Source organism: Ciona intestinalis, chromosome 2 (genome assembly GCF_000224145.3).
Source record: "Ciona intestinalis chromosome 2, KH, whole genome shotgun sequence".
NCBI lineage: Eukaryota > Metazoa > Chordata > Ascidiacea > Phlebobranchia > Cionidae > Ciona > Ciona intestinalis.
Genome location: NC_020167.2, coordinates 5,058,660 through 5,070,890, shown reverse-complemented (window position 1 = coordinate 5,070,890; position 12,231 = coordinate 5,058,660). Strand labels below are relative to the sequence as shown.

General features: G+C 35.8%; 2 protein-coding genes across 3 annotated transcripts in view; both read left to right on the top strand.

Moving 5' to 3' along the window:
- The first annotated feature begins 75 nt into the window (after positions 1–75).
- On the top strand, positions 76–1,996 carry LOC100181312 (neurogenic protein big brain-like). Its single transcript, XM_002126455.5, has 4 exons — positions 76–182; positions 717–797; positions 1,060–1,183; positions 1,251–1,996. The coding sequence occupies exons 1-4, from the start codon at positions 153–155 to the stop codon at positions 1,655–1,657; spliced, it is 642 nt and encodes a 213-aa protein (XP_002126491.1). The 5' UTR covers positions 76–152; the 3' UTR covers positions 1,658–1,996.
- Positions 1,997–5,592: 3,596 nt separating this feature from the next.
- Positions 5,593–12,231, top strand: part of LOC100176220 (rho GTPase-activating protein 18) — a 20,802-nt gene continuing 14,163 nt past the window's right edge. For both annotated transcript variants that reach the window (XM_009859369.2, XM_018817717.2), the window contains exons 1-3: positions 5,593–5,893; positions 6,172–6,257; positions 6,803–6,949. In XM_009859369.2, coding sequence (XP_009857671.1) covers positions 5,706–5,893; positions 6,172–6,257; positions 6,803–6,949 — 421 coding nt within the window. In that variant the 5' untranslated portion in view covers positions 5,593–5,705. The remainder of the gene's footprint in view (positions 5,894–6,171; positions 6,258–6,802; positions 6,950–12,231) is intronic.

The window sequence follows — 12,231 nt, the reverse complement described above, 5'->3', positions numbered from 1 at the left end:
ATATGTACGCCGTATCTCGACTTCACGAAGGGCTGGAGCCTCTCCAGGTTGTTGGAATCGAGTTTTTACAGTCAGTCGTTCTCATCGTCACGTGTTTAGCAACATACGCGACCAGCCAATCACGACTCGGATCGTCCGCTATCCCTGTGGGAATGGCTTACCTCGCGAACACTTTGTGGGCGGTAAGTTAAAAAAAAGTTTAATCAAAGATTGGAGAAAAACTAATGGAGACCGAGTAATAATATATCATTTCATTCTAAAGGGAATACACAATTTAGGCGAACTGGCTGACCTATAGTTTTCATAAGATACATTTCCAATAAAACATGAAGCACTATAGCAACATTTTTTTTATGAATCCATTTCAGTGGTCGTTAAGGGTATACGATACACGTGGGTCTTGTGAATCTGTTCAGGGTCAAACACGTTAGGAAAAAAATAGGCCTACATGTTTATTTTATTTTCTCGTCTGGTTTGGTAGTAAATTAAAAACATTTCGAATTCAAAAATAACATTGGTGATTGTTTTACACATGATTAGAAAATGTGGAACAACATGTGCTAAAAGTATCACATCATGCCCTACAGTATTATGTGCCCATTTTTTCATAATTGCCAATTAGTAAAAGTTTTTCGGTAGACCTTTTTCATGACGTACTGTTCTTAGGAACTCTGTTCTGGTTGTCTATAGTTGATTATCATGTCTTATCTTGACAGGGTCGTTTAACCGGGTCAAGCATGAATCCAGTAAGATCGCTTCCACCTGCCCTACTTTCCAAGTACTACACTAATCTATGGGTAAGTAGAGGTTTGCCGATAAAGACGTGTTGAAATGCTTACTCTTGTTATCCAATATACGTGATAACTGGTAAGCAGACACGAGATGTATTAAACAGAATACCTGTGTTATAACAACTGCCACAAGAGGAAACCCAAGTTACATTTCTTTATATTAAACTTCTTTTTATGAATTTTTTTAATGTACGATTAAATATATATTGTTGCGTTATTGTAAGCATGAAAATATTTAGAACAAGGTATAAATGACATGATTTTTTAGGTTTACATTGCCGGGCCGATAATTGGTTGCTCTGTTGGTGCTGTGCTGTACACTTATGTGTTTGTGACACCAGACCGCAAGCCTAGAGCTCGAAAGTTGACAGAATCAGGAAGAAGCGCAGAAGGTTTGTCTCAGCACCATTTATGCTTATTAAACTCTCTGGTTTTTTTTAACACCGCTTTTCAACCCAGGTGAATCTGTCCGGAGCGAACATGATGCTCATGAGTTGATGCCATTAAACCACATAACGCCACGCCATACATCAACCAGCATTGTACCAACAGAAGCATTGAGTCAACGAGATGAAGGGGTCACGTTGGTGCGAGCCCAGCACCCAGCTTACTACGCAACAATGTCGCAGAGATCTGACGTCACACAGGCGCTATACGTGCAGGTCCCGACATCACAACAGCAGCCGCAAATTTCAACAAATTTACCAACGCCAACCGCCACCGGCAACTCCGCACCAAACTATGGTGGCCACGACTCCACGCCGAATGAGCACTCCTGGTTTGCAGCCATTGCGGTACCAGACGTCGAGCGCTCCCGTGACAAGAACACCGTCACGACCATCTACGCGACCCAGCACCGCATGTAGTATGCCCATGACGCCTATGAACCGAACCAATCAAAATTTTGAGACGTCCGGTAGACACTCCCGTTGTGACGTTGGTACACCAGCAACGTTTCAAGATTGTTCATCCACAAATGTTTTAATCGACAACAGCGTTTTATAGCCTTTGGTTGTTGTTTTTTCATAAACCTTTCTTAAAGTTCACCTTTTCCCAGCTCTATTAAACTTTATGTATGGTACTGATGCCACAACTACCTCTTTTCAATCTGGTGCGAACCACTGAAGCATGTTTTATCCCATCTCATGCCTAACTGTTATTTATATTGATGTTAAAAATAAATACAAAGTAAAAGAAATAAGCAATATGTAGTAACTGTATGAAAGTGGCTTATAAAGTGTCAATCGTGGGTATAGGATTCAAAAGATCCGACAACAAAGATAAGTTTGTCCACTTGTAAGTTTTAACTTGTTTTAACAGTATCTTTAATCTACATTATAAAGTTTAATATAGAGTTTATCATTACTGGGTATATCAAAATCCTGCGACCAAGTAAAGCTAAAGATCTTGTATATTTATATTGGTGGCCCTCTAAAAATCCCGATGACTGTAAAAAAAGTCAACCGAAAACCGGAATTCATAGAGGTCCTATAAAGCAAAACATCATATTTCGTTACAGCGAAAATTTAATAGGCGTTGTATTTTAACCTATGTTGTTATTATTTGGAGACTTGACGTTTATGAATAGGTAGAAGCAGAGTCCGTATATAAACATGTATTTATATACGGACTTTGGGTAGAAGGTATAAGTATACGTTTTGTTGTACCCAAGACTAGATAAAACTCATCTCCCCTGAGTTTATGTAGCGTTGTTTTATGCTACTATTTATGATATCGGAGAATTTGCATTTAAAACGCTGCTTAGTGCTTACAAGTTTACCCATTGAATTTGAATACACCTGAAATTTATTTTTAGAAACAAGGAAACAAGTGGGGTTTGTGTTTTAACTTTGGCCAAAGTTTATCATTAAAGCATTGATAGGGTTTATATATACCTTTTTTGAGTACACTCATTTAATTAAATTACTTGATTGTTATGATTCATTTAGGTAGTTATTGAATTTAAAGATGTTGTCAACTTGACACTTGGTAAATGTTATTAGATATACAATTGTATTGTCATTGTGTTGTTTTTTTTCATAAATTAGTCAGGTGTCATGGTATAATAGTTAGGGCGCCCGCCTCTAGCACAGATGATACAGCTTCAAAGCTCAAAGCTGCCACCATTGTGGGCATATGTGTCCTTGAACAAGACACTCATCGATGGCTGCTTTAACTTTGTTCTTGTGTTCCTTATGGGTTGTCTAAATTGTCAGTCATCCGTTTAAAAATAACAACTACAAAGTTACCTAGCTTGTAAAGGTATATAAAACAGAACACCCATGGGCCGTGTTATAAGACTGTTGTTGCTTCCAATGCAAGGGTAAATAAGTTTTTCAGCCATGTTTACTTTATTCAGTCATGTTTAATTCTAAATTTGTTTTGTGCAACACAACAAAACGCTTAGAAATACCAAAATATAATTCAATAGGTTATCCTATACTAGTTAATATGAAAGCTTATACTGAATGCAACAGTTTGTTTGGCTGTGCTAAATCGCGTTTAATGCATAATCAGTATGTATTAAACTATTTGTTCCAAGTATTTATCAAAACAGGTTGGCATTTGAGCGGAAAATATTTTAAACTTTATTCTTTTTAAATAAAGGTACTGTTTGAAAAAATAAAGAAAAAGCAACAAATAAATTCTTTAATTGTTTTGTTATATAAAACATAACATACGAAGCTGTCTAAATTTAAGAGCCATTTAGTTACATTAGAATTGGAGTTCATATGCTGTATCGTGTTAATATACTGAAATTAGATAAAATTGTCTGTTCTGCTGTTATTACAAAATACAGTGTTAAAATACGTACGTAAATAAGACATTGTGTTGTAATTGATATTTCAGAGCGTTTTGTATTCAGACTTGTTAGATTATGGTGTAGCAATTTAATTTTAGTAAGTTTATTATCGCAGAGGAAAAAGTGCAGTTTTGTATATAATCGTTATTAACTAGTATAGATACTGTTGAAGGCCAAAGGTTTCTTTTTAGTTTTAAATATAAAAATATTATACATGCTGTCATAATATTTAAAAGTTTTATCCTAACATTTTCAGGCTACTATGGTAAATGACTAGAGTAAAAAGCACATAAGTTAAAAAAAAAAGATTTTTTTTTGTTTTTTTTTGTTTTTGGTTCTTACATAAGAAAAGAACTAAAAAAACTATTTAAGAAAACAGACAGTAACAACTAAATGTTAAACAGTTTGCCCATATCATTAGAAGGTAGCAAGTTTAGCAACAGTAGTTTTGGCTGCTGTAGGATATTCAAAGTTGTGTGGTTTGCGAATTCTATTAACTGTTTCCTATTACTCCCTCCAAGCGCAGTTTGTTTAGTTCTACCCAACAGCTTTGTATTGATTTTCAAATTTAAAGTGTATTTTGCTTGTTTTGAAATGATACTGTGCCAATAAAGAGTAAACATTGTGTTTCTAAACTTAATCTACAGGTTCGTCTCAACTTAGTATGGCTTGCAGTTGATTTACCAGCTTTTCTAAGGATTAGTAGGCGCTAAGCCTTTCTAATTTGGTTTAATAATGTTCAACTGTTCAGATGTTTAATAGTGCTTAGAGTTAAAAAGATTAGCCAGTGGTTAAGTTGAACTTTAATTTCGTGCCATTTGTGTGGGTTGCTGGGCAATTAAAGAGATTAAAATGTAATATGAAGGCGTGCGTCGTGCATCCTTGCAATTTGCCTGATTTCCTGTCTATGGCCGGATACTAGTGAAGCCTATGGTGCGGTAGCCACATAATGTCATACAGTGCATGCGTGCGTGAAACAGTCTCATTTGTTGACTAATTGCTGGTGAATAAGGTTTTCAAGCCTAAATAATTCTAGTTAGTTACATTAGTATTCCGCTAAGTTAAATTTTATGAATGCCTGGATATTTGTTACTTTTAAGACGCTTACAACTGAAAACAGCACTTGAATAAATAACCCAAAAACGATATCCGAACCAGTCGAGACGCTTGAGATTTATTTGCGGTACTTCACTCGAAACATGTTCAGATTTCAGAGAAATATAACCTGTGGTTGTTTAATACATTTTATCGCGGTTTTGATTGGAAAGAAAATATATAGGATTCATGTTCTTATGGGTGGTTTTAATAGGTACATATTTCTTTGGTAATAAATATGTGATGTTTTTTACCCTGTAGCTGGTTGTAAACTTATGTACTGGCGTTGTAAATGTGGTTGTACAGTAGATAGTAGAATGTATTTCTGTTGTAAAATAAAATTTATCTTCGCTGTGTACAGTGTTTATGACAGGCAAGAATCTGAGAGCAAATAGTGGTTAAGATTTGGAGATAACGGGTTTACATTTTACCAGTTAATAATTAACACTTACAGATGTCTCTGTAACTATAACTCTGTAGTTCAGTTTCAGTTTTACGATTTATGGGAATATCAGTATGTTATAGTGTGTTGTAATAATTAATAATGTTTTATTTAAATTGATAGGTCATAGTTTATGTTAAACAATGGTACAATCATTGTGGTAATGTTATAAAGTATATAATGAACAATTAAACATTATTTTACAATACTTTAAATTTTACCAACGTTTTTCATTTTATGCATAAGAGTCAAAACTTTTTATATCAGACTTAGAGTACGATACCTATTACTTACATATCATTTATAGAAACGAATAAACATTATTTTACGGTAGTCTAACTTTTTCCAACTGCTTTTAAAATTTTTGCATAAAACAGTTTAAGTATATTATGTATTTTTTATATCACAGTACTGAGCACTTAAATAACCTGAATTTTTGACTAACCTGTTCTTCTTCTACAGACTTGTTGTGTTATTGCTATTTGTAAGGTTGTGTTGTGTACAGAAGATACTGAGATACAACTTAATTCTCCACCCCTGATGGATAGTAACAAGCCGTGCTTTACGTTGAAGAATGAGCGATAAGTACAAGCTAGGGGAAGGAAGCCTGAAACAAAAGGATCTTCCTATAGTTCTACGCATTAATCGTCTTGAACCAGGAGGAGAGCAATCTTCAAGAGCGAAACAGGTACCCACAGAAATCCCACTCAACAAGTCAGCAAGCAAATCCGAGGATAGTCTGGACAGTGGCATCTACTCAAGGTATTGTAATGTGTTTTGTGTAATTTTTTTGATTTGGTAACACTATTCTTTATAAGTAATGAGTAGCATGCATTTTTACATGGTTATCTGCTGTTAAAATTACGTTATCTGCTGTTAAAATTACTTTTAACTTTTATAAATCATTTATATGCAAAATGCAATGTGTATTTTGTGTTGTATCATTGTCTTTAAATAAATGTCTCTTACATAATTATTAATTATTAAGTTTTAATACAGCATATGCTTAACCCACCACCTCACCTCTTGTATATTCTTAGGCAAAAGTCGTGCGATTCGATGGATAGTTTAGACAGCACGGAAAGTAGTGGGTTTAATGGGGACAACTCCACTGGTTATCACCAAGGTAATTTTATCTTAATCTAAGTATTTGAATCTGATTTATAATACCGTTATGCCCATACCTTCTGGTTAAATGGTTCAAGGTCTTGAAACTTTTGCATTCGAATAAGCAGTCAAAAACTTATACAACATAAATCTCGTTATTTTGAACTTTACAAACTTCATGCTGTGCACAGTTTGAAACAGCAATAAATTTTGTATTTGTCTGTACAACATAAACCTCACTGACCACTTCCATTAACAAGGTAATAACTTTAATCTTTTCTAGATAGCTAGGTTAACAAAAAAATATGGATTATATATGTATTGGTTTTTACTATTTTTTACTATATATATATATACTTTACTTCAAGTCTTAAACAAAGAAGTATGTTAGGTCCTCATTAAGCAGAAACATTTTTTTATTGTTAACAACATTTACCTTTGTAAATCCAGTCAAAAATAAATGTTTTTTTAACTTTTTACCAATAAACATGAAATTCTGATATAAAATTCATGCTTGACAGTTTTCTGTTAGATTTTCATGTAAGCTTTTTTTCTGATCTCCAGTTGCACTCACCCCCACTGATGAAGCTATTCCTCCGTTACCCATACAACAATATGAAGACTATTGGAGGGAATATCAAGACATTCGGCAGAGTGCTGTGATTTTAAGTGAAGAAACAAAACAGACAGTCTCAAGAACTGACTCTGGAGGTTAGGGTGTCTTCGTGTTTTTATTTATTTTTATTAAAATCACACAGCGACGTTGTTAAAATAGGATTACTACACTTACAGTTGTCAAACGTATAAAACGTTATTGATTAACATGGCGAATGCAATATACTTTGACTTTTGTTTGTATGGACACCTAAATCAGGGTAAAAGCTGTTTTAGGTGCGAATAATGTGCTGAAACATATGATGTAACCCCTGTCTAAAATTGGGACGACATTGCACCTTAGCCCCATGGTATGTATACAGCGGCGCAACTAGAAAAAATAAAAGGGGGTCGGCAACGAACTGACTAGTAAAAGTGACGTCATTAGCGCTCGCGACAATAGCACGTTATATGCTTCATTCGAACAACGGCGACCGGTCGCGAAGCACCGCGTAACATTCCAGAAAACGTCAATGCGAACGCCTACGTTTCCTGCAGCTTTAAAATTGTGTTTTTGTTTATCCGGAAATACATCTGTTGCATCACAATCGTTATTCTGAAGATATCCATTATCGTAACTCGTGGTATGGGGATATGGTTTCCAGTATTTTGCTTAGGAAGACGGCCGGTTATCCTTGTTTTCAGCCTTAAACGCGCAGTTTAAATATAATATTATTAATATCTTATCATCATGCCTCTTCCGCCTGAAAAAATAAGAAACTGACAGATTATTTTCAAAAATCCAACTTAGATTGTTCTCCAGTAATTTCTCACTCAGAAGCTTCAAATATTTCCTCAACCCAAGTAACGAATTGTTCTCCAGTAATTTCTCAGCCAGAAGCTTCAAATATTTCTTCAACCCAAGTAACGAATTGTTCTCCAGTAATTTCTCTGCCAGAAGCTTCAAATATTTCCTCAACCCAAGCTACGAGTGCCTTACCGGTAGCATACAATAGACTCGACATTGGCAATTATATTGCAACAAGGCTTCCATACCAGATAGTTTGAAAGTAGAACTGCTTCAGAAACCGTGGATACCTCCGCTGCAGTACGAGTTCCCCAGGTACTCGAGAAAAGTTCAGAAAAAGGATAGATTTTCATCTTTCCAGCGTGGAATTTAATTGGTTGGCAGTACGAGTTCCCCAGGTACTCGAGAAAAGTTCAGAAAAAGGATAGATTTTCATCTTTCCAGCGTGGAATTTAATTGGTTGGTATACAGCGCTGTAAAGCAAGGGGGTTTTTGTAAGTTCTGTGTGATATTTGCACCAAAATCTGTTGCTGGTTCAGATCTCGGGCTGCATGTACAAGTAGCACTTTCTGGAGCACAATTTCAGTTGGGAGAAGGGTTCTACGTGAGCATGCAAGCAAACAATATCACCTGGCGGCTGAAGTTAAATCGGACAGTTTTCTTAAAACCTTAAGTACTGGTACAGTTGTCGACAACTTAAGTTCTGCCAGCCAGCGACTTTTAAATTCCAAAAAAATATTTAGAAGGGTTTGCCTCAGTTATACACTCTTACTTGGAAGGCAAAACATTGCCTTTCGCGGTTACCGTGATAGTGGACCGCTTTTCACTGGATTCAAAAGGCAATGAAGGCAATTTTAAAGCCATTCTAAATTTATTGGTAGCGCGCGGAGACTCCAAGATTATCACGTATATGCAGCAGGCTCCCAAAAATGCAATTTATCTTGTCTGGAAAATACAAAACGAATTTATTGACCTAATTTCAAAACAAATTCGAGAAAAAGTTGTACAAGAGATTTTCATTTGGGCCATCAAATGGAAATATATTAACTTTCTTGAATTGCCGGCGTCTATTGACTAAGCTCTCCCTCATGCCAAACAAGAAATGTACCCAAACGTTCGTACATTTTTAAAGATTTTTCTGACTATACCTTGCACGACTGCGTCAGTGGAGAGAAGCTTTTCTGATTTAAAAAGAGTTAAAACGATATTTGCGAAATAGTTGTGGTGCTCAGAGATTGACTGGGATTGCAATGATGGCCTTGCACAGAGAAGTGAAGGTATACTACAAAGAAGTGGTCGAGAAATTTCTTGTAGATGCTCCACGTAGATAGGCACGCAAATGTAACCCGAGTGAGTTATGAGGACAACTTTATTTATTTTGTGTTTTTTTTCATTCAGTTAATACCTTTTGAACAAAGGTTCATCGTTGTGTTACGGTTTGGGTTAGGTTTAATTTTCGTTGGACGATTAATACAAGTTTGTTGACCAAATGACAGTGTGTTATTTTTCAGTGTGGCATATGCGTCTCGAGCGCGAAACGAGGACGAAAAACCCCTTTCGTACGCGAAGTGTGCGCTGCTCGTAAACCGCCCGTTCACGTGTTTTGCCTCGTTCGTGTAAGAAAAAATCGCGCTTCGGGTAAACCGACGTTCAATCTAATTAGTCACAAATCTTAAAGGGGGTCGGCATGCCGACGAAACAACCCCGCTAGTTGCGCCCCTGACTGCTAAACAGACAATGTTTTATCGTTGCATCGCATTCTAAGCGATTTAGGACATTAGGATGTAATAATCAACTTAAATCTGTTCCAGAAGTATTGCTGCTTTATATTTACCATGTTTTTCTCAGCCATAAGCAGTGTATTTGTTACGAAATAGTGGGGATTCACACGTGGATTCATCACATCACAATAACGATTGTTTGATCATGTAATTCATTACGACATAATAGCAATTCACACGTCGAATATTTGCATCATAATAGGGACTCACACGTTCATTATTTAGCTTGCAGGTGCTTGAAAACAAGTTGAATTTTGCTTTTTCCTGTCTGTAATTATGTAAAGGGTTGTCTCGTTTACGATGAATTTTTTCTACGCACGTGGACGCAACAAGTACGTGAATATAATTTGTGTTTAGATAAAGCTTGGTGGTCACTGGCCAGACCTATTTCGGCACTATAGATTCAAGCTTTTATTTGGGTCATAACAGTGGGTAATCTTTCCGTAACTCTGGCGCTTCGTCACAAACCAATTGTCTACAATCACGAATTATCAAATTTCTCGTCTAGGCTGCTTGCCTGTGTCAAAACACCCAATGAAATTTTTAATTAATTTATACCGGTTTGTAAATTTTGTCGTATTTCCTTTGTCGATTTAGCGTTCCTGTAGTCTGGCTCGGGAGATTTTCGATCTTTTCGTCAGCATGTAGGTACGATAATATAGATAACAATTTGCGCAATCAGTCACATATATTAAAAGCAGTCGTATTGTAGTTAATTTTCACACAATTTTGTCAACTACAAAGGATCGTTACTTTGACGCGCGCCGTTATTCGTTTAGAGCTATACGGCCACTGATATGACGTATTATGACATCAGAATGATTAATTTTCTCGCGACAATTTGGATGTCGAAAAATGCGCTCGGCGACACCTGGCAATGAATCGCAGCACTGGTACTAGTCATGTGATGATTCATTTGTAAAAGCAGAATCTGTGTTTTTTTCATTCTCTAGTTTTTTCTGAAAACACTGCCTCTCGCCTTTCAGAATGAGAGTGGCCACGCTTCAGCAATTTTGTGACGTAATTTATCACGTGGGTAGTACACTTCTCAATTTTTTGCCACGCAACTTTCAAATCAGTTTTATGAATTTCTCGGTGTTTGAGCTGGAGTATCTTTGGTTATACAGAACCGAACAAGTAAAGTGTCGTTGGAATTAGAAAAACAAACTCTGTCTAATAAATCAATGTTCATTTGGGTGTGTTTAGGCTCTTTAAAACGAACCAGGAGATACCGTTGCATGTTGAGTGGGCGCTGGTGTGGTTAGACGAAACACCAGAACGACTAAATCAATGAAGGCCGAAGTAGTTTTCCTGAAGAATATTTTACCAAAACATACAAGGACGTATTTTTTAATGCATCCAAAACAATCTTGGTCAGATTTTCCTGCGAGTAATTTGGCCTTTAATCCAAGATAAAGAGCGTTCTAATGAAAGACAACAATTTAGAATACAAAATAGATAACGACAAATCATTTTATCAAAATGTATACCGCAGAGTTCAGTGATAAAAAACTTTTTGGTCCCTCGTTTTTACTATAGGCTAGGGGGGGAATTTTTTCACTAGCACCATATAAAGATACACACCTGTTAAATCGAAAATAATTTATTGTATTTTTTCAACAGAAAGTATTTTGCGACTAGGAAATCATAATATATTTTTTGTATGAATGTATTTACAAAACATTTTGCTGGTGAATAATCCTGCTAACTCCTAACTATACTCCTATCCTAACACCTAAAATCTATTGTCTAATCTTATATTTAAAGTCACACAGGATTCTTCGCTTAGTACCAAACTGTGCATCAGTTTGAAATTATGTTTCACATAGTAATTCTGAATATTACTGCACAAGTGTAATGTTAAACCAAGAAGAAATTAAGATTATACTAAGATGAATCTTGGTTAACATTACTGTGATCACAATGCATACGCTATGGTAAACTAAGGAGAATATAGCAGAAGGTGGAGTTGTCTGTTTCTGTACGGTAAGTGCAATAAATATAATTTGTAAACATTAGGATTAAAGTGTTATAATTACTTATGCATAGTAACTAAAATTTGTGGGATATAACCCAACATATAGAAGTTATCTCCACGTTGTATTCTACATAAACATTTCCCGTGTTTTCATAATAACTTTCTCCACATCACCTTTGTTGTATCTGCCGTACTTGTTTGCTGGAATGTACCTGAACATAAATAGTGGAGTCTTTATTTTGAGCTTAGCATTAACTTTATGCTGTTGAATATTATTGTTAAAAGTTTGATTTTTAGATGGAGAGTCAATTATTGAATTCTATAGTTATTAAATGCATAGGCGCCTAGATTTCAAAATCAGCGGGGAGGCGATACTATGTTATAACAAAAAGTAAAAACGAGAAACATCAAATACGCTGTCTCTTTGCGATTACGGTCGCATGCGCGGTTGGACGAGTTTGGGAATTTAGCTTTGATTGCGCAACAAGTTTACCGGTTGCATCATAACTACGAGTCTTACGTAAAGTTAGATAAACACGTATTTCTGTTATGACACAGTACCAATCCACACGTGGATTATTCGGGATTGAGTAACAATTGGATTGTTGCAACGCAGCAGCAATTGTTGCGTCGATTATTATTACAATAGTGGTTTATTGCCTTTAAGGTGTTGTTTGCTTCATAGAACAATTTCGCTTTTATGCTGGGAAATGTTTTGAGTATCTAATCGTTCTTAGCGTATAGAAGTTGCTATTCGCTACAATGCGACGCACACTGAACGAAGGCAAATTGTTAACGTGTGTCGGCGTGATTAAAACTCTTGGTAAGTTTA